At 42.6% G+C, this 27,937-nt stretch overlaps 1 protein-coding gene across 1 annotated transcript in view; it reads right to left on the bottom strand.

Moving 5' to 3' along the window:
* Positions 1-27,937, bottom strand: part of Cadps (calcium dependent secretion activator) — a 497,333-nt gene that overhangs the window by 14,807 nt on the left and 454,589 nt on the right. Inside the window, 1 exon segment of the mRNA XM_008827502.2 lies at positions 24,644-24,751. Within this exon segment, the coding sequence (XP_008825724.1) occupies positions 24,644-24,751 (108 nt within the window).

Below are 27,937 nucleotides of genomic sequence, written 5' to 3'. Positions count from 1 at the left end.
CTGGGGATTTGAACAGCAAGTACTTATACCCACTGAGCCATCTTCCCGGCCACTCAAAGTACATATTCTAAGCCAGGATATTCAACCATGTTTCAGGAAAAGGAAAAAAGAATCTTTGTAAGATGAACATGGGATGTTTCTCTTAATCCCAGGATGGAGACAGTTTCTCAAGGCCGAGCTGAGAACATGCAGCACAAAGAACAAACCTAATAGCATTTGCTCAGTCATTTCCTTGGTTTATTTAAAACATGCCACAGGGCCAACATTTCTAAATCTGTGAAACGGCATTAAATGAAGCCCAGGACCAAGACTCCTCAGCGAAGATTGGGCCTAGTCTTCACCATCTCTGTACTGACCCCCACATCTACTTTTCCAAGCATAGATTTGATCAAGCAGGTCTCAGTCAGTGCAAGACCCCAACTGCTCAAAAGGGCAGCGACTCCCTACCCAGCATCACTCCACTACAACAGACTTATTAAGGTTTGGAATGTGTGTTCAGGAAGGCCCTTATTTTAGGAAACAATTAAGTAGAATTAGGCTAATAATGCGAGGCAGGCAAAGCTTTTGCCCTTTGCTGAGAAATAACTCCTACGTGGAACATTTATACTAATAAAAATCATGTATTTCTTAAATGCCTCAAAATGATCTTTGCACCCAGCTTGGCAATTAGCACTGCCCCACTGAGGAGAATTTACTCCCCAGGCTTGGGAGGATTATCTCTGCTCCCTCCACCAATGTCTTCCCTCAGTGAAAATACAGTGTGAGGCTCAGAGCTGGAGACAGAAATTTCTGCAAACTGGAATTTTGCAGGAGACTTCATTCCCATCTCATTTTAGTGGGTGGTAAGGTAGAGTGCCCTTGCCTACTCCAAACTGAGGCCATACCAATGATTTTCTGGGGCCTAGCATTTCTTGGCCTGTAGGAAGATGGGCTGGACCTCTTTTACTGAAGGGATTGTTTCTATCCCCCCTCCAAACCTACACTCCTTCACATCAGTGGGCCTTCTGGTCACCAAGCCATAGATGTCCCAGCTCCTAGCCTGGACAGGAAGTGACCACTGGGAAAAAGAGGGACACAGACCCTCAGTCTGACGCTTTGTCGCCTTGACAACACTCCAGCTGGTGGCCAGGGAACAGACTTAATTTCTTTTCTTTCTCTGCCCACCCTCCCCACCCCGTACTTCTTTCTTCCCTCTTTCTCTAGACGCAAATGTTACGACATCCAACATAAAGTTGCCGAAATAGCAATCTTGTCTCTGAATATATAAATTGCAAAAATTGATATGAATAAATCTGCAAGTAGCACACTGATTGTGGCACATTTTATCAAAAAACGGCGCTCAGTTGCTCCGTGGCTCGGGGAGGGGGTGGTGTCATTACACATACAGAAAACATCTGCAAATCCCAGTTTCTTTACTTAGAACTGAATGGAGACATGACCTCCTATTCCTTGCCATGAACCCTGAGTTCACACTCATATTTTACATGTTACAGGAAGCCACAGCTCGCCCCAGGGGTGCTGCAAACAGACACGCAGAAGCCAGATGTAGCCCCCCCTGCTCCCTAATGCACCTGAAGAAGCCGGCAACTCGACATTCAAAAGCTGACATGCTCGTAGCTTAAGGTCACTTCAGATTTTGTAAAGAAGAGGACAAAGCCAGGAATGCTTCTAGGGCTGGGCTGTCAGTGGGGAGGCAGAGGGATTACAAGAAACCTGTGACTCTGCCTCTTTCTGCCTTTGCTGGTAGTTTTTTTGTGTGTGAACAAGTGCCATACAACAGATTGAGCCTCGTATAAAGGCCTGAGACTGTGCAAGGGCTCCCCGCTGGGCCTCAGCTGTGCTTGCAATTAGCAATAGGCACGCAGTGATTATTGTTGGGGTAGCCGATGGCAATAAGAAGTGACAAGTTTCATGGGGAAGTTGGGAGTAGAGATGCTCTGCAAGTTTCTCTTTCTTTCTTTTCTCCTTCCTTTCTTCTTGTTCTGGAAAAAAGGAGAAAACCCCAAACAGAAAAAAACAACCCCTTCCTTAGAAGGCTGCAGACGCCACGAAGAAAACTGTTTCTCTCCCTCCCCCTGCCCCACCTTCGTCAGTCAAGAGTCTTAACAAAATTGTTGAAAGAATATTTTTTTCTCAATGCCTCAGAATGCGGGTTTTCTAGGTCAGAGTCTTCCTTGCTGCCCTATTTGATGTCAGAAATACCCATTTGCCTCAAATTAGCTGAGAGCTGGGAGTTGAGGGCAGGAGATTAAGCATACAAAATTACTCAGCAGGTGATGGTAGGGTGGATTTGGGGGTTGAGAAGTCTTTAAAACTGACTACAAGACATTATATACTTCTGACAAAAGAACCTAGAAATCCTACCTGCTTGCTTTACCCACTGTTGTTTGCCTATTATTATGTGCTTTAATGCTCATGAGAGGAAAACTATTGCTGATACTACTCAATTACCATAGTAACTCACACCAGTGACCTCTTATCGAAGGGCTCCCAGCCCAGCTGAACCAATCCAAAGACTTTGTGTCTTTTTTATTTCAACTGTGACATAGACTCGGACTGCAACACTCTCCACGGAAGCTGCTCCTCTCTTGTTTCCAACCGTGCTGAAGGTCTTTCCCCTTTCCGAATCCAAGGTGGTTTTGAGAGCTATGGTGCATTGTGTGAAGGCACAGAACAATGCCCCAGCAAGAGAAAAGAACATGTGTGCATCAAAGGCTGCAGCCTCCCAGCTGCAGGGAAAGTCCAGTTTCCCCTCAGGTCTCCAGTTATGGTCTCCATAGTCTGGGAGGTGGAAGACTGGAGACTCTTCTAGGGGAACTGACGCAATTTTGTCATAACTATGGGCATACAGACAGAACAAAATGCCTACCCAGAGAGACTTAACTGGAAGTTTTACAAAGGAAATAAAAGTAACATTAGTGTGCACTTCCTTGCATTTCTGGCTTCACCTTCTCCCTAGCCTGTGAATGTGTGAGTGCAGGCATGCCCACCACACATTGCATCTGAACGATACTGGAGAGCCAGACTTACTACATCACACTAGCACATTAAGTAGAAAAAAAACCCATTTAGCCTTGTGTTTTCCCAAATGTGTTTGGCTAAAGAGCCACTTTTCATAAGCTACTTTAATTAATATCTCTCAGGGTATTTGTGTCATAATGAAGCCACATTGGAAAGAAGTTCCATAGCAACATTCGTAACAATTACAGCAAAACTAACCATAAACCTTTAGTAAGTACTCAGGGGGTAGAGACTGTCTTGAGCAGTTTGTATGCACTATACTCATCGAGTTCTATCAGTCTCAAGAAGCAGTGGCTTTTGGAATCCCATTTTACATTTCCAGGGTATGTGATGATTGTATGAGTTCTTTCTTTGTGGGAAAAGGGAATACAATGAGCCATTAGTAATAAATTAGCTTTCCGTTGTTATATTTGTCCCGTTTCTGATCTTTAAGAGATCCCAAGTCCAGGGGTTCCTTAAGTAGATATATTTTTATCTATTACTCTGTGGTCTTTTTAACATATGCTAAATGGAGAGGGGGGCAGCCTCCTTGAAAATTGTTCCACCTTTTGAACTCTAGTTCCCCAAATAACAAAGCACAACTTTTCCTTGTCTCTTCTGATTGGGCCCCCCAAGCCCTACATCCAGAATGAAAGAAGCTAGCTCAAGTATCAAAACCTGACCTGCGCCTGTGTGTATGCAACATGACTTCTGGAACTGCTGAGTGCCTGAGTAATTGAGGAAGTCTAGAGATGGATCCCTGATCAAAGATGGAACACGGCCACTATACCAGCAGTTCTACCCCACCCGCAAAAGGATCAACCAGACCTATCAGAAAAATCAGGACACACTTCAGTGCGACTTCTGCCGCTCAGACAAGTTCTTGTAGCAAATGAGAGAGGCTGATCCCTTGCCTTTGTCAAGTAGACCAGACCACACCACTGTGATATCTAGGAGAAAAGGAAAAGTTCTCTAATGTGCCTGGCTCTTCTCTCAGTTCAGTCCACTTCCCTCTTCAAGAGACATAAATAATGAGCCCAGTGTGATTAACCCCCAGCTTCCACCCAGGCCTTATCTGCCACCTGGGTCTTCCAGGGCAGGTGTGTACTTTGGACATTAACAAACTGACCACTCTGAATAGTACCTTTTTTCTGAGGCTAATTTTTCTCTGGATATGTTGGGGATTTAGTCACAGGCCTCCCTGTGCATTGAGAAAATGGACCGCCACGCTTTAGCCTCTGTCCTTTCAAAGGAACCCACTGTTTTGAGAGAATGTAAAGTCTGAATTCAGTTTCAATCATTGGGAATCTCAGTTATGTTGAGAATGAAATTCTAGTTTTGGTAGCACATCCTGCTGCCTATTATCCACGTGAGAAGTGGGAATAATTTATCTGAAGACTATTCCGATATGCACACATAAGGATAGGAGAAAGATTTGATGCATGAACTGAATTCAGCTTATTCACGACCTGCATCTGCCCACTCCTCTCACTGCTTCTTAGGTACGGGAACTGCATTTAGAGTTAACTGCATTAATTCATAGGCAGATTGACGTCAGCAACTGAAATGGAAATTTGCATACCATATAGAAATGATTATAGAAATCATACTCTAAAATAAGGGCTGTAACTCATGTACAAAATGGAAAGATAATGCCGGGTGCCAACTTTTGTCTTTTTCAAACACAGATAGTTAATCACATTAGGGCTAATTTCATTATTTGCATATTAAAATTTCTTTAGTTATGAGTCATTCGAGTTTTGCCAGCCAAAGTTGAAGTTTTTACTTAGGAAAATTCACATTAACTTTAAAGAGTTGTGTGCCTGGGGTGAGGTGGTTTTAATCATTACTATGAAGAAACACATTGCATATTGATGTAATTTCCAAACGATTACACAGAAAGCTCAGGTAAATGGCTAAGTGCTTCAGGTCAAACCACACAGCTAGCTTTTAAGCAGATGATGAAAGTACACAAACACAATACCTAGAAGTGCCATCCACAGGCCCAGAGTTCAAAGTCAGTCAAGCCCAGTAACGATTAACTGGATCCAGAACATTTTCTCAAAGTCCTCTAAACAGTTTTCAAACTCCATCTCTGTCAGCTCAGTGAACAGAAACTCTTTTGGAGAGTGCTTTCTTATCAGAAAGATTACCATCTTTTTTAATAGTAAGCGATGGCACAGTGGCCTCCAAACAGCGATGAACAAAGGCTGGGGGGCCGGGGCATACTGAGAGGGTGGTCCAGGAGCTGGAGGGAGAGTTGGAATTCAAAAAAGAAGCTGCCTGGACAAGGCAGGAGGAGAGACGGCATTCACCAAGGAAGGCTGGAGCAGGAAAGCATCGGAAAGCTCCAGAAGGAGACCTTTGTTGCCTACAGCACCGCCTGTGTGAAGGAGGCAGGAAACGGGTTCGTGGCTGGGGCTGGGGCATGAGAAGAGAGGCAAAGTGCTTCTTTTAAAAAGTTAACATGTGTTTTCAGCATGCGCAGCTGGGCTCTGCCTCCAATGGCGCCCTTTCCTCATGCTTTATTTTTAATCTCAGGAAACCATATTCCCTTCTTTCTACTTCTCACTGCGTTCCACTCTAATTTCCCCCGCCCTTTCTGGGAGGGAGGGAAAAAAAAAAAAAAAAACCCAAAACCAAAACACACGCTTGCCAGATCTCTTACCCAAACTCTACCCTGGGGGTGCCAGCCAGCCATTTCTGTCCAAGGCACAAAACTCCGACCACTGTCCTTGTGTAAGAGAATCATTCAACCTTGCCGGGCACCCTCGATATCTACAGATGGTTTTGGGTACACCAGCCAGGAGGTAGGAAGCCTGTGCCAGGTCCCCCATTGAAGCGTTCAGATGGGTCTAGGCCCTGGGCACGGAGAGTTAAACTATAAATTAGCCATGAGTTAATATGTGCAGCCGGGATCACCCTGCTTCCCCTCCCCAAGTCTCTCTCCCCCTTCCTCTTTACACCCCCCTCTCTTTAGAGGCGACAGAATAAGAAATTAAACACTTGTGGGTTCATTCGAAAGAGTGAATGAAATTGAATAAGCTCTCAGTACTTGAGGCGTACAGCAAGCGCCTGAATGGGGCAAGCCTCCTAAGTTGAATGGAGTGTCTTTTGGGACCAATTTGTCTCTTTTCACTCTTTATTCTTCCCTTTTTGCTGACAGATGTACAAAGGCGGAACTGCGCCGTGCAGCTTATCCGCATGCACCCACAGCAGCTGTCACTTTTGTCGAGCAAGTTAATCAAGCAAATGCCACCATATCCCACTTTCTATAAGGAACAACATGTTATAGACAGTAGTCTTGCTAGAAAGAGACTTTATTTTAACTTTGATTGGCTTGGTTCCCCCTTTCCCCCCAAAAAAAGGAGTGGGGAAGGGGAGACTGCCCAAGTCAATGACTTGGCTACAACAATGTTAGATTTAATAATAATATTGTACATGAGGCCAAAGACTCATTTGGAGTTCTTTCATCAGGACTGAGGCCTGGCCATGGGTCTGTTTTTGTTTGTGTGTGTGTGTGTGTGTGTGTGTGTGTGTGTGTGTGTGTGTTTTCTTAAAGCTTTTGTTCGCCCGGCACCGCTGGTTAGCAGAGCTCGAGATAAAAAAAGGAGAGTGCTAGAAAGAGACTTTATTTTAACTTTGATTGGCTTGGTTCCCCCTTTCCCCCCAAAAAAAGGAGTGGGGAAGGGGAGACTGCCCAAGTCAATGACTTGGCTACAACAATGTTAGATTTAATAATAATATTGTACATGAGGCCAAAGACTCATTTGGAGTTCTTTCATCAGGACTGAGGCCTGGCCATGGGTCTGTTTTTGTTTGTGTGTGTGTGTGTGTGTGTGTGTGTTTTCTTAAAGCTATTGTTTGCCCTGGACTGCTAGGTTGAACAGCTCAAGTTATAAAAAGTAAAGTGGAGGGCACAAAATAGTATTATGCCACGGATGTCTTGATTAATTTGACTTTCTTTTCCTTTATAAAGCAGTTTGTGCTATTTACATATCTCTTTTGATATACCTCCTTGCCTGCCTGAGCTTACAAAGACCATGCTAAATACATAATGACATCTCTTTGTGCATCTCGCTTTAGCGAGTTCTTCAGATGAATGCCCAAATTTATTTCTAATATGCACCAACAAGTGTACACAGGCTCCATCTCTCTAATTCTGTGCAGCCAAGTGGGAAGCCTTTGAAAGAATTCCCTCATGTCCCATCCACATCCCTTCCTCTGCACTCACCACTATCGGGTGGCGTTTGGGAGCCACAGGGAGAAACGAGCTTCACTAACTGTGCATGATGCTGACCTCAGCTGTTGTTCCCCGCCCCCGACTCACTTGGGGAAACTGAATGGCCAAGGCAGACATATTTTGAATAAACAAACTCTTTAGAAACAATGCCGAGCCCACTTTCTACTGGCCTAGGGATTTGCCACTTTCAAGAGTTGGCCAAGAGCTATCTATGTAGAAAGCTCACAAAGCTACAAGACAAAAATCTCTCTTCCTCTTCCTCCTTCCCCCCTTTTGCCTCGCTCATCACCTTGTCACACTGTTTATTGTAAGCTTTGCCTAGAAATAAACCAAGGAAGGACTTGGGCGATACCTGATCTCAAATTTTCACACCATTGACTTCATAGGCATTACCGGATAATGACCACATAATGATTTAGTTGCAACTCCAACTGTATTTTGCATGGATTGTATAACCATGTTATTCTGTAATTTTGGATTACTTTTTCCTGTCCTGTAAAATACTGCTGGTCTGTGAAACCTCATCACACCATTGAACACCCAGCTATGTGAGTAGGTTAAAAGAATCAACAGGAAAATCTTGGGTATTGTTGCTTAATAATACCACTGTGTCAAGCTTTGCTTAGGGAACTTAAGCTGCTACCGTAAACCACTTATCAACTGTCTGGGATGTAATGGTATTGTGTTACCACCTCCCCACCCCCAAATAAAGCACAGGACCTTATTCTTATAGGATAAAGGATCTTAGACAGAACACAGAGGGAGATACAGACTGAAAGTTGAAACCCACCCCTTCATTGGACCTAGGTAAAAGGAATTTTTGCAGCACATATGGTGTGTGAGATTCCCTATGGTGCTCAAGCCTCCCTGAACTCACTACAGTGGTCCTTTATGGGATCACCCTCTTTAGGCCCTGGTTTGCTCATGTTCACAGATTTGACCTCAGGGACAATGCCCTCACATTTGGGAGGAGGTCTGCCCCAGTGGGGGTGAGTTTTCTTTAAGGGGAGTCTCTCTGATTCGCTATGCAACTCCCATCATTGTTAGTGGACAAGCCATGACTAATAAGCCATGTCTGTTCAGAGGGTCACTGAATGGCAATGTCTGTCTTGCACACTACTATGACACATGTAGGAAACAGTGACTGTTATAGTAAGAACCCCAGCGGATAAATGCAGGACACAGAGCCTTGGTAGAGTAGAGGCTGTTGGGAGTGGAGAGCACATATTTGAATAGTGTGGCTTTTCTCTTTTAAAATTTTATTATTATTACTATTACTATTATTATGTGTATACATGTTTATACATGTATTATTACACATATATACATGTGTGCTACAGCACACATTTGGGGGTCAGAGGACAATTTTGTGGGGTTTGTTCTTTCCATCCACCTTTACATGGGTTCCAGGAATCAAAGTCAGGTTGCCAGGCTTGTTGGTCAGAAAATACCTTTACCTCCTGAACCATATTGCCAGCCCTCTTTTCTTTTCTTTTTTTCTTTTCCTTTTTTGGTCTTTTTCAGACAGAGTCTCCCTGTAGCCCCAGCTGGCCTGGAACTTGCTATGGAGACCAGACTGGTCTCATCTCACAGAGCTTTGCCTGTTTTTGCCTCCCAGGTTCTGGGATTAAAGGTGCGTTTCACCATGGCTGGCTTCTTTTTCTTTTCCTAATACATCATGGTTATTAAGTGTCATCTCTTTGGGTCAGAAAGAAAGGTGTTAGATCTAGAGTGGACTACTTTCAAGGTGTCTAAATTTGTTGAAGTCACTTTACCAGGCAGAAGCCCAGATTTCTATCTATAAAAACCTCCCTCACAAGGGGGTCATGAGAATCACATGGTACCTAGACCAGGGCCCGGTACAGAGATGTAATAAACACTGGCTCTCATCAGCCTCAATAAAATGTGAAGTAGCTGAAAAATGAGATTAGGAAGGTATCTCTCTCTGGGGCTGTTAGGAACAGTTACAAGAAATAACATCTTTAACAAGATGGTATGATTATCTCCAACATACCATCAGGAAAATAGACATGAAACAAACTCTAAGCGAATATTACCATGCTATCATTAAACAGCTTTTGTTAGAACTTTTGATGAATTGGAGTCTCCCCTGTTTGCACTTGACCTTCTAGGAGAGAGCTTGTTCCTTTCCATCTTCCCCTCCAAAGTCCTGATGGGGACTGAACCAAAAGATGTTTTCAGAGTGTTTTAAGCCTTAGAGCCCTGTCTTCCTGAGGGTGTGGCTGGCAGCACTCTGCTCAGAGCTGGGGACTTACTAGCAGCACAGTGCTGGGTCAGTCTTTGTTCATCTTCACAAGTGGAGAGTGACACTGGGAGGTAAGTAGTGGGGAGCCAGACTCTGAAAAGATCAGAGCCCAGAGTATGTGATACTGCTTCAAATGGTCAAGAAGGCAGGAAACAGAATCAAGACAGCTTAGGAAGCGTTAAAAAGCAGCTGAAACAGGAAAGGGGTTCCAATGAATCTTCAAATCAAAACAAACAAATGGAGGTTGTGGATATGGCTTGGGGGTGGGGGTGGGGGCAAAGGCTCCTGCCACCAAGTCTGATGACCTGAGTTCAATTTCTGGAACCCACCGGTAGAGGGAGAGAATTGATACCTCTCACTTTGACACATGTACTCCCCTGTATACAAAATAAATAAAAATGTAAAAGAAAATCAAATTAACCAGAACACTGTATTTTGAAGGCTTTCAAAAGTTCAAGTGATGATTATAAAAATCCATAGCTATATATTTGAAAGCTTTAATAACTATTTTCAAGTTAGATTTGGAAATAGAATAGAAAATATACTTGAAAAGGGACACAAGACACTGGAAGTAGGGGTTGGGTAGGCACGTATCAGTACTTCTTTAGGAGCGATGGGCAATCTTGGTGTTCTCAGGGTTGAGGCCAAATTACCCGCCCTTCCCATTCAGGGGGTGGGATCTAGCTTTTAGTTATGGGGGCTTTGGTTAAGCACTTTGCAGACCTGGGGTTTCCAGTCTTAAAACGAATAGTATCTTCTTCTATCTCTTCCCAATGTTGCTACAGGGAAAGAAGAATAAGCTGTTGGTGTTAACAGCAATTAAAATAAACATGCCAGGCTGGAGAGATGGCTCAGGGGATAAGAGCACTTCCTGCTCTTCCAGAGGATGAATTCTGTTCCCAGCACTCATGATTCCCAGCAGCTCATAATCACCTGTAACTCCAGCTCCAAGGGATCTGATGCCCTCTTCTTGGCCCCCTTGGGGACCTGAATACATATGGCAGACACATACATGCACATAAATAAAAATAAAACAAATCTTAAAAAAGAAATAAACATGCCTTTCAGAATCTTTTATCTGGTAAACGAGGATCCATCAGCTTCAGTACTATTGACATTTGGGCAGATAAGTTTCGTGGGTTCTGTGGGGGCTACCCTGTGCGTTGTGGGACACTTATCGTCTGTCCATTAGAGGGCAGTAGCACCTTCACCCTATCTAGATGGCCACTGATCATAGTGAAAAACATCCCTGATCTCCACATGCACATGTGCATGTATGTACTTACACACACACACACACACACACACACAGACACAGACACAGACACAGACACAGACACAGACACATATTTTCTCCAAAGAGATGCTTATAAGGCTCATAAGGATGCAGTACTAGGCCGGGCATGGTGGAACACACTTGTCATCCCAGCACTTGGGAGGTAGAGGTAAGATGAGCCTGGTTTACATACTGAGACCCTGTCTCATAAAACCCAAACCCAAAGCACACAAACAACAAAACTGAAAAGATACAGAGCTGGAGGGTCAAAACCACACCCAGATGAGGCAATTAATGTCTCCTTGTTTGGTGTTAAGTATAGAGTGTCACTGATTTTCTTTCACCTTTTTTCCAAGTCCTAGGCATGTGTAGGTCCTAACCTTCTATGGTCCTTTCTATCCAAATAAATTTTAGTGTGTGTGTGTGTGTGTGTGTGTGTGTGTGTGTGTGTGTGCACGTGCTAGAGGTGGAACCCAGGGCTTCCTCACATACACACCAGTCAAGTACTGTACTGAGCTATCCCCCAGTCTTCTCACTGGGACCCTGTAGCACAGCTTGGCTTTTCAAATCCCAACAAGCACAGAATCGATCACTGCTTGCCCCCTTAACATTGGGCAAGGGTGTTGGCTTCTTTTATGCTGTGATACCACTGATGTCAACAACATTGAGGAAAGAGACTCACAGAACCATTTCTGGGTGGGATGCCCTGGGGTCTGTGCTCAGCACTGCACGGTTAATCCTCCACCTACAAAAGCCAGGGACTTTTTTTTTGGTCTTTTTGAGACAGGGTTTCCCTGTAGCCCCAGGTGGCCTGGAAATCACTAGGTAGACCAGGCTGGCCTTGAACTAACAGAGATCTGCCTGCCTCTACCTCCTGAGTGCTGGGATTAAAGGCATGCACCACCAACGCCTGGCACTAGGGACTATTTTTATCCACATTTTACAGAGGAGGAAACAGGCTTGGCCTGAGGAGGGGCCAGAACTGAGCCTGTGTGTGTGTGTGTGTGTGTGTGTGTGTGTGGTGTGTGGTGTGTGTGTGTGTGTGTGTGTGTGTGTGACTGCAAAGCCTATGTTCTCAGTGCCTACATTGTACAAAGGGGCCAGCCCCTCCCAGATGTGAAGAGGACCTTCCAGCAGACAGAAGTGGCAGTGAACCTGTAACTCACAGTATCTGAGTTTCTGTCCAAGCACCAGAGCTCCATGGGAACTGTACATGGGCAAGTGTTAAGTTCAAGCTGAGAAAGTTAGGTGCTAATGATTCCTTGGTGTTTATTTTTTAGTCTCTAAAAAATGATTTTGGATGAAGTTTGTCAAAGACAAGTTCATGAGACATCTGCCAGGTATAGTATCCTCCAGAGACAGTCTCTTGGTGATGAAATGGTCAGAGGTAATTGCCGATTAATACAAAATACAAAACTCCAACAGTCCACATAATGAAAACAAAAGATTTGGGTGGGTGGAGGCATCACTTTGTGTGGGGATTCTTTTTTCAATCTCTGCACTGTGGACACTTTGCAAGGGTTATTTTCTGAATGGATGGGGCTATGCTGCATATGGCAAGGTGTTCAGCACAGTGCTTCCGACCTCTGCTTGCTAGACTCCAGCATGTCTTCAAACTCCAAGCTGAGAAAATGGAAAATGTCTCCAGATATGAGCAAACATCCTCTCAGAACAAAATCACTGCCGATGGGAACAGTGTCATAGAATTCCCCAAACTAGCAGTATCATTTACTGACTAGGACTTTTCTCTATCTCCTAATGAGTTCCTAGGCTGAAGAATATATTTTCTGAACAAGAGGATGGGAGATTTCCTTAAAAGGCTATTCACCCAGTTTCATTAGAGAACAACCCATGAGTTTAACTTAGCTGATTTTTCTTTTTTAATTGCAGTTTATTTATTTGTGTGTATGTGTATGTGTGCTCACATGCACATATGTGCACATGCCACTGTGTGTGTACATGTGGAAGTCGGAAGACAACTTGTGGAAGTTGATTCTTTCTTTTCATCATGTGGGTCCCGGAGAGTTAAGTCATTGGGTTTAGTGGCAGTCACTTTTTATCACCTACGTTATCTTGTTGGCCCCTGACTTTGCTGACTTTACATGTTGTTTCTTTTTTCTTGTGGGGCTGAGATGTAGCTCAGTTGGTAGAGTGCTTGACAGGAAGCCTTGGGTTCGGTCTCTCCACCACTGAATAAGATTGGGAGAGCTGTTTCACACCTGTCATCTCAGCATTCAGGAGGTAGAAAGAGGATGATCCATCCTGAGTTCAAGATCATCATCAGCTATATAGTAAGTTAAAAGACAGTCTGGCCTACATGAGAGTCTACTTCCAAATTTCTTTTTTTTCTATGAAGTTAATGAGAGGGGTTTTTCTGTGGCTGGCACACAGATCTGGTAATTAATAATAACCCCATCCTGGGTAAGATCTGGAATTTTGTTGGCATGACCAGCGTCAGTCCAGGGATGTTCAGAATGAAAATTCTGCCAAAGGCAGGCAAGGCAATCCAAGATGGTGAGTGACACTGGCCTTGAAGTGGATGGATGTGGGTATCTTCCTACTGTGGGCGAATCCCCAGGCTCCACTAACTGGACTTTGAGTTAAACTTGGCAGGAGTTTAGAAGAACAGTTGGCTGCAAAGCATTCTCTTCTGAATTGGGGATTTGGAGTGAATGAAGGATGTGAGCTGGGACTTTTTTCAGGGTTTTGGACACAGGAAAATAACGCAGTCACTTGGTAGGAGGAACCGTTTTTCTTTTCCCTCTGTTTCCCTTTCCCTTCCCCTTCCCCTTCCAAACCAGGTGCCAATGTAATTTCAAAAAGAAAAGAGAAGAAATTGAGGGAAACTGTTGCTGACCTAACACACTGCTTCAGTTCCCTCCCTTGGCTACTAGTGAGACCGTTCTGGGGGAAGTCTGTGCTATCTCATAAACTCTTCCCATCTCTGTATGGAGTCCCTCAAGTAGAATGTCTCTTGTAGGCTAGTATAGACTCTTAAGCTAACTCTTGTTTGTTTTTTTTTGTTTTTGTTTTTGTTTTTTTTTTTTGGTAGTTTTGGAGATAGGGTCTCCCTGTAGCCCCAGCAGGCCTTGAATTCACTATGTAGACCAGGCTAGCTGTGAACTCATAGAAGTCCACCTGCCTCTGCCTCCCAGTGCTAGGATTAAATGTGTGCACCATCACACCTGGCTTCTGGCATGATTGTTTTAACAATTCAAGAATCAATTATTATTTTTTTAAATCAACAATTCAGTGATCAATTTAAAGAATGAATTCAATATCACTCTCACCACCACATCCTACCTCACATTTGTATGTGGGGTTGTGGAGGGATTTGTGAAGTGTGCATAGGAAGGCCTGCCTTTCTCTGAGAGGCCATTTGACAGTAATCTTTTCCCTTCCATATCAGATGCTCACAGATAGCAGTGATTTTGCCCCCAGGGGAAATTTGGTCCTACCTGGAAACATCTGTTGTCACAACTTGGGGGATAGTGCTTGTAGCTAGCATCTCAGGCAGAAGTCTGGGAGGGATGTAATTCCATCGTTCAGAACACAGCCTAACTTCTAGAATTATCTGACTCAAAATGCCAATATGGCCAACGTGAGAAAGTTTGTTCTAAATAATGTTTTAGAAACCGAGGGTTATAGCCTGTTCTTGTATATAGTGAAATTTTGCTATCATCAATAGTTTTTGAAAGATGGAACAGAGACTATTATTCACATTATGTGTAGTAATGCTAAATATTATTTATAAGCTCTGTGTGTGTGTGCATGCATGTGTGCTTATGTACATACTAGGCTGCAAAGTTACAATTGTTTCTTTTTTTACCTTTTATTTTTGGGTGGGGTTCAAGCATGCTAGGCAAGCACTCTACTACTGATCTACAGTTTGCTTCTACCTGTGAAGGGAAGGCAAGTAAGTTTGGAAATCATTGGTCTTGCCCAATAGCATTCAAATTTTGGCTTGCATTTGAAACCCCAAAAGACCCTGGTCAAGTGTGGCTGGATCTAGAGCTGAGAACATGCAACTTCTACAACTTCCAATTGATGCTGAGGCTGGAGGACTACTGACTACACACTCTGCATGCAAAAGCCTATAGCTGATGCTTAACCTTCATTCACTAAGAGCCAAATTAGAGAGTTGGGTGTGGTGGCTCATGCATGTAGTCTATAATCCCAGCACTTAGAAGGCAGAGGTAGAATTGCTATAAGCTGGAGGCCAGCCTGGTCTAGGCAAGTTCCAGGTAAGCCAGGGCAACATAGCAAAACCCTGTCTCAAAAACTAAACAACCTCACAAATAAAGAACAACAAAACACAACACATTTTGAGCAGGTGCCTCAGACTTTTCAACTCTGATAGTAAAACCTTGAAATGGGAACTTTAACTTTTACGGAAACTGGCAGGGAGAAAAATGGTTTATTGGTTAATTAATGAGAAGTATTTGAGGACTTAGTACATCTTGTCTCTTGCAATGCAATGTGATAATATTTGTTCCACAAAATGTGCCTTGGCTACTCCGTATGTTTGTGTGTGTGTGTGTGTGTGTGTGTGTGTGTGTGTGTGCGCGCGCGCACGCATGCTTATACATGGGTAGTATGCTTAAGTCTGCCACTTATTGCTTCCACGCTATAAGTCTGCCATGAGAAAATTAGAGAAACCTTTTTTTAAGACACAAAAGTATTGTGTGGGTCACGTTAACAAGAATACTGTGACCTTAACATAACAGAGCAATCAGCTTGGCTTCTTAGAATGATTAATGGAACATTCTCCTCTGGAAAAGAAAACAAATTAACTGTCTTCACCAAATGTCTCCTGGAACAGAGAAAGCTGTTCTGATAAAGACACTTAGCTAAGCTCTTCGTGGCACATAAGCTCCAGAGAAAATTCAAGACTGGTTTTATGGAAGGTTTGCCCTACAGTAAATGAGATCTATTTCCATGAATGACCTCAGAAGAAGTTAGATGGACTATAGAAGAACTATTTGAAGCTATGTTACTAAAATGTAAATCTAGCTAGCAAGGAAAGTAACAAATACTCAATTCCTCTTGGAGAGCAAACGTCCATTTTACAAGGTTAATCCAAATCTTCTAGTGTTTTCTTACCTTTTCTGTGTGTGAGACTGATGCAACTTCAAGCCACCCAGGCACAGAGAGAGAACATGCCTGTGTCCATGTGGGACAGAACTGTGTTTCCAGGGCTGGGGGTACAGTTCATGGGAAAGCACTTGCCTCATATATGCAAGGCCCTGGGTTCCATCCCCAGCACTGAAGAAAAAAAGTTTACACATCTAAGACTCCATTTTCTAAGGAATTAACGACTATTATTTTCTTATTGTTGTGTGTTGTGGAGGCCACAGAGTAAAAGAGGGTTTATATTTGCATAAGGGATTCATTACAACAGGGTACCAGAAACCAGAAATAATCCTCCCCTTCTCCTTTTCCCTCTCATCCTAGAACTCACTTTTATTGTTTTAAAAAGAAGAACCAAACCATCTACTATCAGAGATTTATTCCTTTGGCTGAATACTTGGTTAAAATTATCAGCATTGCAAGAAGGACAGTGAACATAATGAGATCTGTGAAAAGCAGATGTGGATGGTGGAAAGTAAAGAAGGCTTAAAGACACTGAGATGCTGGGATAGCAGAATGCTTGAAGACGAACCTAGGTTCCCTTATGATTTCAATATGGAAAGATCTTGAAATTCACACCCAAGAATTCAGTGTATGCTTGGTTAATGTAGGGTTTTCTTTAGTTACAACTCACTTCCCTGATCAGAAAGACAGTCAGATACACACGGTTTATATTGCATATACCACATACATACGCACGTAGTATTTACCTGTTGCATGTCTATATGTAACAGGAGATGTTACTAATTAAGGTGAGAGGAATGGTTACTTTCTCCTCTCTCTACCCTCTGCTCATTCCTATATCTTTCTTGGGAAATGATGCTCCTTAAAGACTCTAAAGCATGGCCCAGAATTTTATTTAAATATTTAAATACTGAATTTATTATTATTATTGTTTTATTTTATGTATATGAGTGTATTGCTTGCATGTACTTAAGTGCACCCATGTCATGCACTGCCACCTGCAGAGAACAGAAGAGGGTGTTGGATCCTCTGGATCTGGAGTTATGGATGGTTGTTAGCTGCCATGTAGGTGTTGGGAACTGAACCCAGGCCCTCTGCAAGAGCAGTCAGTGCTCTTAACTGCTGAGCCATCTCTACAGGCCCCATGGCCCAGAATTTTAAATGTTTTAAATGTTAGAATTTATATTGGCGCTCAAAGCAGGACAAACAGAGTGAAAGGATCAACTGTGCCTCCTTTGTTAGTTGGACTGTTGACTTATTTCCAGTTGACATATATAGTTATACAGGTTCTAAAGGATGCCCCAGCAGATGCATGACCATACTCCTTAGCTTTGTAACTGAGGATGACAGAGATGAGGTCCTAGTTCAATTCAGATGTGATCTAATGGATATGGAAAAGCTCAGTATCGGCCTGATGCGGAAGGCTTAATTTCAGACTAGCAACCTTAGAAAATCTGAGAATTAACCAAGAAACATCCTAATGGTATGGACTCAATACATCAAATCACTTATCCCCCATTTCACTGAAGTAGTTATAATGACATAAGAAACACCATACCATGGGACCTGGATGTAGAGGGGAGGCCTTCCTTACTTGTTAAAGTGCTTGCTATGCAAGTGAGTTCCATCCTCAAAAACCATGTAAAAAGTTGGGTGTGGTGACTGATATATTCCTGTAATCCCAATGCTGGGGGCAGTAGGGGGAGGGGGTGTAATACAAAAGGATCCCTGGGACTCCAGGGCCATCCAGTCTAGCTGAATGGGAGGGTGTCAACTTCAGTAGAGACACTGTCTCAAAGAATAAGTGATGAGAAGTACACACACACACACACACACGCACACACGCACACGCGCACGCGCGCGCACACACACACACACACACTCCTCCTACAGAAATACAAAACCATGAACTTCAGATTCATCTTTCCAACTCAGGTGCAGGTGCTTGCTGCCTGAACTAAAACCCTTGTGGCTCTCACCTGACTGATCTGTACCCTGGCCTCTAGGATTTCAGCTACTATCTCTCTCTTTCTTTCTTTTTCTTCCTTTCTTCTTTTTTTTTTTTTAAACTAGCCTCAGAAATTCTCCTTACATGCAGAGAACAGCTATAAAAATGATTTCTGCTAAGTTACTAATTATGTTTAAAAGAACTACTTGGTTGAATTCAGCTTGATATTTTTTTTCCTCAACAAATCAGTTCTATGTTTAGATCATACTAAACTTCTCCAGTCTGTGGAACAATTGGCACAGTGGTCTCTAACGAGTCAGGATTATGGAAGGGGGTGCAGTGTGGTTGAAAAGAAATGCATGTGGCATCAGAGCCCTGCCTGCCACATGTGGCTTGGCATTAGATCCTGCTTTGCCTAAACTACTCACCAAAAGTATTATGGGGACACATGGGGAATTTTGAACATAGACAATCAGGTGAACATTTATTGGCATGGAACACAGAAATCATTAACTTAAAGCGTTTTTTTGCTTACTTATTTTGGAAAAAGGTGCATATCATGAATCTATGCACACAGAAAAAAATCTGAAAGGATAAATATTTAGGTGGGCATCCCTGGGTTCTGGGAACATAAGCTCTCAATGTTCTTATTTTTGCTTTAGCCCTGTTTCCTAAATGTCTACAGTGTACATGCTTAATGTACACTTTAATGCCTAGATGTTCATCACTCCTCCCTTCTCTCATGTCCCTTCTTAAAAATATCTTCCTGAAGGTTAGAAGGTCAGTTCTGGATTTACGAATTCCCCAGTTCTGTTGATGGGGTTAGAGCCAGGTCAGTTTAGATCACTAGGGTAAACAAAGAGCTCTGAGAGATAATGCTACTGCTGATCTGGTGAGGAAACATCTGCTCAAGGCTGGGGATGTAGCTCAGTGGTAGAACACTTGCCCAGTATGTGCAAGGCTCTGGGTTCAAGGCCCAGCATTGAAAAAAAAGGAGGGGAGGTGAATTATAAACAGTGATAGTCTACATTCATTATGTTATTTACTCTTCACAACAACTATAGTAAGTCAGTTTGTTTACAGATGGGGATATTGAGACTCAAGGAGGCTAAATAATTCATTCTAGGTTAGATGGATCAGAAGTGTCAACCCTGGGGTCTTTATTCCTGTCTGACTTATTTCTAAGCATCACCATTCTGCCTGTTTCAGCACTATGTTTTTAGCAAACGTAAGAAAGAACCCAGCTACTGTACAAGGGAAGGAAGCTAAGCAAACTTGGGATAAAGTCTTAAAGAGACAGAGAGATATTTACACACCTCAGAAACAGGTGTGGAGTTTTGTTTAGCAAGACAAACCAGCCAGTAAAAGGGTTTCCATTCCAGGAATGAGGTAAAGATGAAGATGATGAGGGTCATGGCTAACACTTACCAAGTGCTTCCTCAGAGCCTGTTGCTGTGCGTGGACATGGCATCTCACCCTCATTCAACGCCCCGAGGACGGTCCTGTTTATCATCATCCCTGTTACCTAGGTGAATCAGCTGAGGCTCTGAGAGATTAAATACCTTGTCCAGAGTCATGCAGGTCATAAAGATCAGGTCTGGATCTCCAGGGACGGGGCCCGTAGTCATCACACTGTAACCTCCATCCGAGGCATTCCAGACCACTATTCTAATAGCAAAGACACCTCACCCTCCTAGTTTCTAGAATGCCACATGGCGTGACTTTCTCTATTCGGTCCTCAAGAACCACAGCCTACTGTACTGGTGAATCCTGTACACCTCTCCCCACGTCAAACCTTGGATGCAGTTTCCCTCACCTGGCAGTTGGTAGTACTCAGTACGGATACAACATAGCATGCTCCTTGAAGCCTACTCTTCATTCCTTGCTTCCAGAGCAGGAAAGCTCCTGTTGTGATTGATATAGTCACATATATGGGCCCTTGTAATTTAATAGGGCTATTAAAACAAGGTTATCTGTGAACTCAGATATAAATCCAGCAAGCATATTTTAATAGGCAGAGGGTTCACATTTCAAATTACCGCTTTAGAGGGAAATATTCACACCCAATTATTGTGCTGCCACATAAAGTGAACAAACACAGGATTTGAAAATAGAACAGCAAATTGAGATCTGTGCAAGGCAGAGACTACCAGGCAGCATTCCCCTTGAATCTGTCGGCGCTGCCTGATTAAGTTCTTAGGAGGCCGTTTGGTAAGGGGCCTTTTCCTGATCTGATAACTGCCAGGGAGAAGCCAAATGCAGTCTATCTGCAAATGCTTAATCCTCCAGAAGGCAGATTAAGTGTATAATTGACCTAGATAATCCATGTATCATCTCCAGTCAAATGTTCCCTGGGCCTGGTTCACAGTGACATGGGGCCTGCAGACGAAAGCCTGAGCGGATGCGGCATTACCACCAGTGTGGATTCCATCCAAGTTTGAGATGGCTTTTTAATCACTCATCTCCGAGCCTGTGAGGTTTAAGCAGATGAATTCACCCTAAGCACATCTCTTTTAATCCCGATTTTCTTCTCAGCCTGTGTCTTCAAGAAGTACAAGGAGGAGAGAAAATAAATTAATTTTTGTTTAGACCTTGAGATCTGATCCCTAATTTCAGAAAGCATAGTTTTTTGTTTTGTTTTGTTTTGGGGGAGATGTTGAATTAATCACTAGAGAATGGGGAAAAGAAAAGCCATCTGCATGATTTATGGCCACTCCAACTGGAAATCGCTCTCTTCAAGTTATTTCTCCAGCCTGAGCTTCCTGCCTGAGCTGCCACATTCAGAATATGTAGATTATCACAATCTATGTTTTACATTTTCTTTAAAAAGCAGCAATAATTGTCAAGGAGGCCAGGCTTCCTCTTGAATCTTAGGGTAATCAGATTTTCCTTTAAAAACTCAGCGCGCCTGATATAATTTAAATTCATGGTTGTTATACACATTATGATATCCATTTGATTTCAATCTCTGAGTACTTTGTTTTTAAATATTAACTTATTTTTCAGTAACTAAAAACAATGTACAATTGTGCTTCATTTTCCTGAAAAAAATGCAGCTAAAATGTATAGTTGTACATTTAAAATAGCTTGGGGGTTCTTTTCTGATCAGTACACTATTTTGGGTTCATTAAATTCTTTTTTAAGGAAAATGTATATTATCAAAAAAGTACTGCTGGTGTTTTATAGAAAGACTATATAAACCAACTGTTAATAAGCAGGGGAAGTTTCACAGTAAAAGTATCATCTGGTTAAGTAGCCAACATTATATCCAAATGCATTTCTCAAAAAAAAAAATAAAATAAAAAGCCCTACTCAATGCTTAGTTTAAAAAATTTTTTGGTGAAGATGAATTTGGAAAGCCTGTTCTTAAGTTACATAATAAAATAGATACAAAATGCTAAACATCTAAAGTAGAGTCCCAAATGCTATGCGGATAATCTCCCACAAGCACCCACTTCTAGCTAAAAGTGCAATAACGAGGGAAAAAAAAAAAAAAAAAAAAAAAAAAAAAAAAAAAAACAGCTTGGAAAGCACTGATAGGACCTTGTGAAAACAGAAAATATGCCATTAAGTGACAAGCTAGTATTCCTAATATTCTTATATACAAACATACATTAAATGCCATCCAGCCTTTTCTACAAGGGTGCATGGGAGAAGGCACAGGAAGAAAGAAAGAAACAATACCAAACAGCAAGAACTTAAGGGATTTATCAGGTAAATAAAAGTAAGACTTCAAACACACTTAAAAACACAACGGGAACTCTTAGAACATGGCTCTGAAATGACAGATGTCAGCGGGAACAAAAAACCGGAGAATGGCACGGCCGTCAGAAGCAACGGCCCCCAAACACCAAACAATCGCAGAGTTATAGATTTTTTCCTTCATTCAAAATGCTAATTTGCTACTATTCATTTCCAGCATTTATCAAAATGCAACAATTTGGAAGAGAAACCTCTCAGATCAACAAGTCTTTGTCAATAGATTTCTGCCAATTGTTTAGGAAGTTTCCCCAGAACCCCCATCATTAGAGAGCAGGGCTTAAAAACTAAATTCATTACAATCAGAACCGTAGGGTGGCAGCTTTCATGAGACCCTTCCGTCTTGATATTCCTATTGCCTGTTTAGCTCGATGGACACCATGTCTTGCAAAGTATCTATGCAAAGAAATAAACACCATGCTTGAAGAAACAGAAGCCGAAAATAATCAAACATGTTGGTAATCTGATGTTTTGCTGCTAGATTATAGAAAAACAGTAAGTACTGAATTAAATTACCCAAGCTGCATGGTAATGAAGTTCTGAAATGCTCTGGGTTTGAAAATGACAAATGTTTTAAATCTATGACAGATTCAATAACTTTTTTTATACTGTATCAGTTAGGTTGCCTAGCACCGATATATTCTGTGAATTATGGGATCAGGTTATTTAGAGAGTAAGAAAGTAAATGTCCAAGAAATTCACATCTAAAGAAACTCCTGAAAAAGTGATTCCCCCCCCCCTTCATGAGGTTGGGGTAAAGTGCACGGAACAGTTAAGAAGGGAAAATCATATACTCAGGAGAGTGTAATGAAGACTGTCAGGAAAAGAAAATTGGGGCAACATGAAGCTAAACTGTGTGTGTGTGTGGGGAGGGGGCTCACAGAATTACTGCTGCCATCTTACGCTGGTTCAGTGGACTACAGCAAGGGGCTGGCTACATTTGTGTATTCTTCAAAGACCTTGGACAAAACTCGCACTCTGCGAAGCACAGTCTTAGGAATATTTCTTTTTAATTACTGATTCAGTTAGAATCCAGAGGGCTGGAATGTGCCTGTGTTCCTCCATAGTCGGGCAAGTCTACTTTCCCCATCTGTACCAGCCAAGGCTGCCCTTTTACTTTCTAAATGAAGGTTTAGTTGCAGTTTCTGTTACAAAGAGTCACTCATTTGCTTTACTGCCTTCAACAGGAATACCTTCAAACAAAATTTTCTCCTTATGTTTGCAATTTGAAGAAAAACAAGAAGTGGAAAGGGTGGATTATTTGTCAACAAAGCAACAGACTAAATCACAGTTTAAGTATGAAATTCAGTACTAGATGTTTTTAAGTTTCAGTGAGCATGAGGTTATTTGCACACACAATCATACAGAAACACACACACACGCGCGCACACACACACACACACACAGAGGTCATACAAAACTGAGAATCAGAAGATACTGATTAAAGGAAAGAAACCTGGCAACCTAGGCATTGAAAAGAGCAATCCACAAGCTTCCTGAAAATTTGTAGTTTGGAACTGAATTCAGTGGAGGTGGGCAGAGTCCATACCCTTGAGCGTAGACCAGAGTGCCCCCTGTCTGTTTTCAATGCCTATTGGATGGATGACAGTACCCCAGACAAACTGGGTTCAGGACTTTCATAAAGGCACGCATGCAGAGAAGGGGGAGGCCCCGCTGGTGAGCTTTATGCATGTATGAGGCATTCTCGGTGGATGTGGGTCATGCTAGAAGATGTATACAGGAAGATTATTTGATTCTAATTCATGCCACTTGATATAATGTGATAAAACATTTGACATGAGAGATAAGTTCCATTTTAATCTGAGAGAGGACGAGTGGGAATTAAAAAGTAAGAACGGTTTTGTCAAAGGAAGGTGATGCAAGGGAGAGAGGGGTATTGGACACAGAAAGGAGATGATTGGAGAAGGAGAAAAAAGGAAAGAAAGGAGCCTTTTCAACACACTAGGAAAGTAAATGAGCTGGACGACAAAGCACAGAAAGTCAGAATCCAAAAGCAGTGCCAACAATGAGCTCACTTAGCGATGGAACAAAAACACACAAAACTCAGCGCAAATTGGTGAACACAATCACGGGAAAAATATAGAAACAAAGATTCCAGAGTCGACCAAAACATTAACGTTCAGGCTGGCACTAAAAATAAAACAACCTGGACAGGAGGAGCTCACAATTCATGAGACAGAAGCCTGCACAGCAACAGCCACACAGAGACCAGGACACCAGTTTCTATGCACTCTGGCCAGGTCTACACTAGCACATTCCAGGAAACTTGAAGTAATATACCTGGCTACGACCCTATCTGCTTTGGCCTCAGAGAGGCAGGCAGTTGGGAGACCGAAGCAGATTCTGTTTTGCCTCAATGGCTTACTCTGCAGTGCAGATGTAGTCACAGTGGAAATAAAGCTTCCTGGGAACTAATTCACCCGTAGAAACCTGCATTTTCCATGTCTTGGTTTGGGGGATCTGGTGGCCCAGTGTATTCAGTGTCTACTGTAGCCACCTGCTTCTTCTCAGGTGGGTAGGTGGACAGGAAGCACACTGGCTTACAAAAAGAATTGTCCAAGGGAATCACACATGAAGATTTGCCAATATTCAGGAGCCTTGCAGAGGTGATCATGTTGGAAACGGTGGCAATGTGACATTTACTGTACATCTATCTGCATGTCACAGCCTCAGGGAGGTATAACTACCCACAGGTGAGGGGGAAGCTGGCCTCAGCCTCCCCAACTGGAACATTTCTCCAGAGCAAGGCCAGATTGCAAGGAGAACTGGGTGGTCCCTTCAGAATGCGCCTGCTTGCCTGAAGGTTGTGTGCCGTCCATGTATCACATAGACTGGGACTCAGACACAGCCACGCCAGGAGTGGGTTCAGAACAGACACAACAGATAAGAGCCTAAGGCAGAGGGAGAGGAAAAGATTTGGTTTGAATCAGGACCAATCCATTTTCTCAAAATGTGACTTATCCTCCTGTCTCTTATTTTGTCACATTTTGGAGGGTCTCCTCCTTGGGGTGCAAGGAGGAGAAGGCATTTACTTACATCAAATAACCTTTCTATATACATCTCCTCATTGACCTTATCACGCAGGACATCCTGAGAGTGGCGGACGAAAGTCACGTAGGCGTCGGCCACATCCATCCCGGGTTTCTGCAAAGAGACAGGAAAACATGAAAATGGAATTTTCAGACCTTGGTGGTTCACTGTCTCCCATTTATCTTTCCTCCTCCAGTTTCCCCCACCAACCCCAGGCCTTTCACTGAATTTATAAGATCAACTTTGTTTACCCCTGGACTGGAAGGGATTGATATGAGACCCTCATGCTCTCCTCAGAAGAGGGGAGTTGAAATTACAGAATTGTTTAGGGATTTTTCTACTGTTACTTGATGGTTAAATACCTGGATTTTCTAGTGGCATTCTGTGACTTTGCTTTAGACAGAGACTAGCATTTACACGAAATCCAAATATACTCAGTCTTCCACTTCCTTTCCCCTTTCCCTCTGCAAAAAATTGAGGAAGTACCAAAGAAATTCTATTTCCACGAATATGCCGTATACCCAAGTCACATTTGGGGGTAGCTTTGGTCTGAGCGTATGTGGTGAATAGTGGTAGAGAGTTTTCTCAGAGGAGAGATTCAGGCATTTGTCCTTGCTTTCCAGTGTAGCCTTGAACTTGAATGATGGACAAAAAAGAAAGAAAGAAAAGAAAGAAAGGAAGGAAGGAAGGAAGGAAGAAAAGAAAGAAAGAAGCAGGGAAAAGAGGCGGATTTGATTTTTTAAAATTAACTGGATTTCCTGGAAAGGTAAGCAGGCAGTTCATATAGTAGTTAGGGAATGATTTATTGTAAAGAATGACTATACCAACAGATCCAAACCAGAATGTGCGCTGCTTGAGATGTCAAAAATCAAAGTTATCTCCAAAGAAACCTATTAAAACACTGTAATATGGGTCATTAGGAGAGCTGCCACAAACCCCTTAAATTTCCACAGTAGATATGTATGTTTGCTAATAACTAAAAAAGATTAGTTTTCATTACTGTGATTTACCTTAGATCACAAAGTATCATTTCTCTATGAGACGTGACTGTCAGGCACTGCAAATTGAAGTTAGTTAACACTTCTGTGTAATTTCCAGGGTGAAAATGAGGAAGGTTTGGAAACAGTAGGACTGTATTTTTTTCCCCTGATACAAAGCAAACAATTATCAAGCAGAGAGCCAATGCTCGGCCTCTGGGATGCTAGCAACATCTCTCAACACCTGCTGAAACAATGACAAGGTATTAATTTGAAAAACAATGAGGGACGCCCCAAAAGCCACAGTATCAAGTGTTACACTTCCAAGCAATTTTCAGCAAATGGACGGAGCAGGTTCCATGATGGTCCTATAATTGTTGCAGTTTTATGATACGAAACAATAGCAGTTCTCCAATGGGATGGCAGTATTTACTATCAGTTCCAAGCTGGCACCTCTCCCCTCTCTCTTTGGCAGCTGCACATCAAAGGACACTCTCAGTAGGGGTGGGGATCCCTACCTGGGGGACTTGAGAAACTTATTATTGTTTTCATATCTTCCCTGGGATACTTGTGGCAGATATAGCCTTTTGGCTATACAACCATCTCAAGATGGAGGAAAGCCAGATCCAGTAGACATCTTAGTTACAATGCTGCGATGTTCAGAATGCTCTCTCTTCCACTAAAGGCTGCTATCCTTAAAGAGGCAAGCACTTAAGATATAAAAACTCTTTTTAGAAAGTCAGTTTGAGCTGGGCGTGGTGGCGCACGCCTTTAATTCCAGCACTTGGGAGGCAGAGGCAGGCGGATCTCTGTGAGTTCAAGGCCAGCCTGGCCTACATAGTGAGTTCCAGGACAGCTGGGGCTACAGGGAGACCCTGTCTCAAAAAGACCAAAAAAAAAAAAAAAAAAAGTCAGTTTGGTTCAACTCTTATTTATTTATTACTACAGAATTTACTAAGTGCTGACATCGTATATATTATGTACTAGTTCCTTGCTTTTTGTTTGTCTTTTTCTCCTAGAACATAAGCTCCACAAACACCAAACTTTTGGATTATTTTCTAGTGTGTTCCAGGGACAGAGGAATGGTGCCCGGCACATAGTAGGTACTCAGTAAGTATTAGATGAATAAACAAATCTATGAATGAATGACCAAATCCTCTATCATCCTCCCTTGTAAAGCTCTTCGGTCCACTGAAACTCTTCACCCCCTACAAGCTGGAAACTGTGCAAAACATTTGGACATCTGTGGGCCTTAGCTACACATCTACTGAGTGGGATTAATAACAGCACCCCACCTGACCTTCAAGGATTAATACTGGCAGCTATAATAATGTATAAGAAAATGCTGTGAAAACCATAGCTTGCAAACATAAACTATTATGATCCTATCTCCCCAGTATAAATCTTACCTACTATTATCTACTTTAGACTCAAGAAGGAAAAGGAGCTTTGAAGGAGAAGAGAGAGTACTTTTCCTGGTTCCCTGACCCTGGCTGCCAAACTGCTATACCAGACGTGCATGCTCACCACTTGGATGTGGGGTTATTTCAGGAAGGGGGGTGGGACTGCCCCTACACTTTAGGAGACCTCAGGGAGGGGGAATAGGTCACTATGCAGCCACTGTAGAAGATAGCTACAGTGGTCAACATGAGTCATTTAGGAAAGATTCAATTACAACCAGGGCTCTGTTTAAAATGGCAGGGGCTAAAAAAAAAAGGCATGGGGACTGGAGAGATGGCTCAGCAGTTAAGAGCACTGACTGCTCTTGCAGAGGACCAGGCTTTAGTTTCCAGCATCCACATGGTGGCTAACAATGGTAGATAACTCCAGTTCTGGGGAATCTGATGCCCTCTTCTGACCCCTGCAGGCATTGCACGACACAGGTGCACTTACCCATCATATGCAGGCAGGCAACACACACACACACACACACACACACACACACACACACACACACACACACACAGAGGCAGGGAAGATATATAATGCATTTAAAGTGGACTTTCTTTCAAAACAGCTAAAATAAGAACTGGTGACAGACAAGAAACCTAAGTTGTTAGTTACAGCTGGAAAGTACACCTGACTGAACAGCTGATAAATGTCACTAGATAAATTAGGCTTTACATCATCACTGTCTCCTCACAGTGGGATCGACTTTTAGTTGATGACTTTTAGATGTGGCTAGGACAGACTGACAGAACATGACATAGACTTTAGAAAGCATCTAAACAAACACAATTATTTGTAGAGTTAACTCTATCACATGTGGAAGACAGCATTTGCAAATAACACACTCTGTGGATTAGGTAAAACAGGACATTTT

Source organism: Nannospalax galili, unplaced genomic scaffold (assembly GCF_000622305.1).
Source record: "Nannospalax galili isolate Female #2095 unplaced genomic scaffold, S.galili_v1.0 scaffold91, whole genome shotgun sequence".
Classification (NCBI taxonomy): Eukaryota; Metazoa; Chordata; class Mammalia; order Rodentia; family Spalacidae; genus Nannospalax; species Nannospalax galili.
This window is presented reverse-complemented; position numbering and strand designations above follow the sequence as displayed.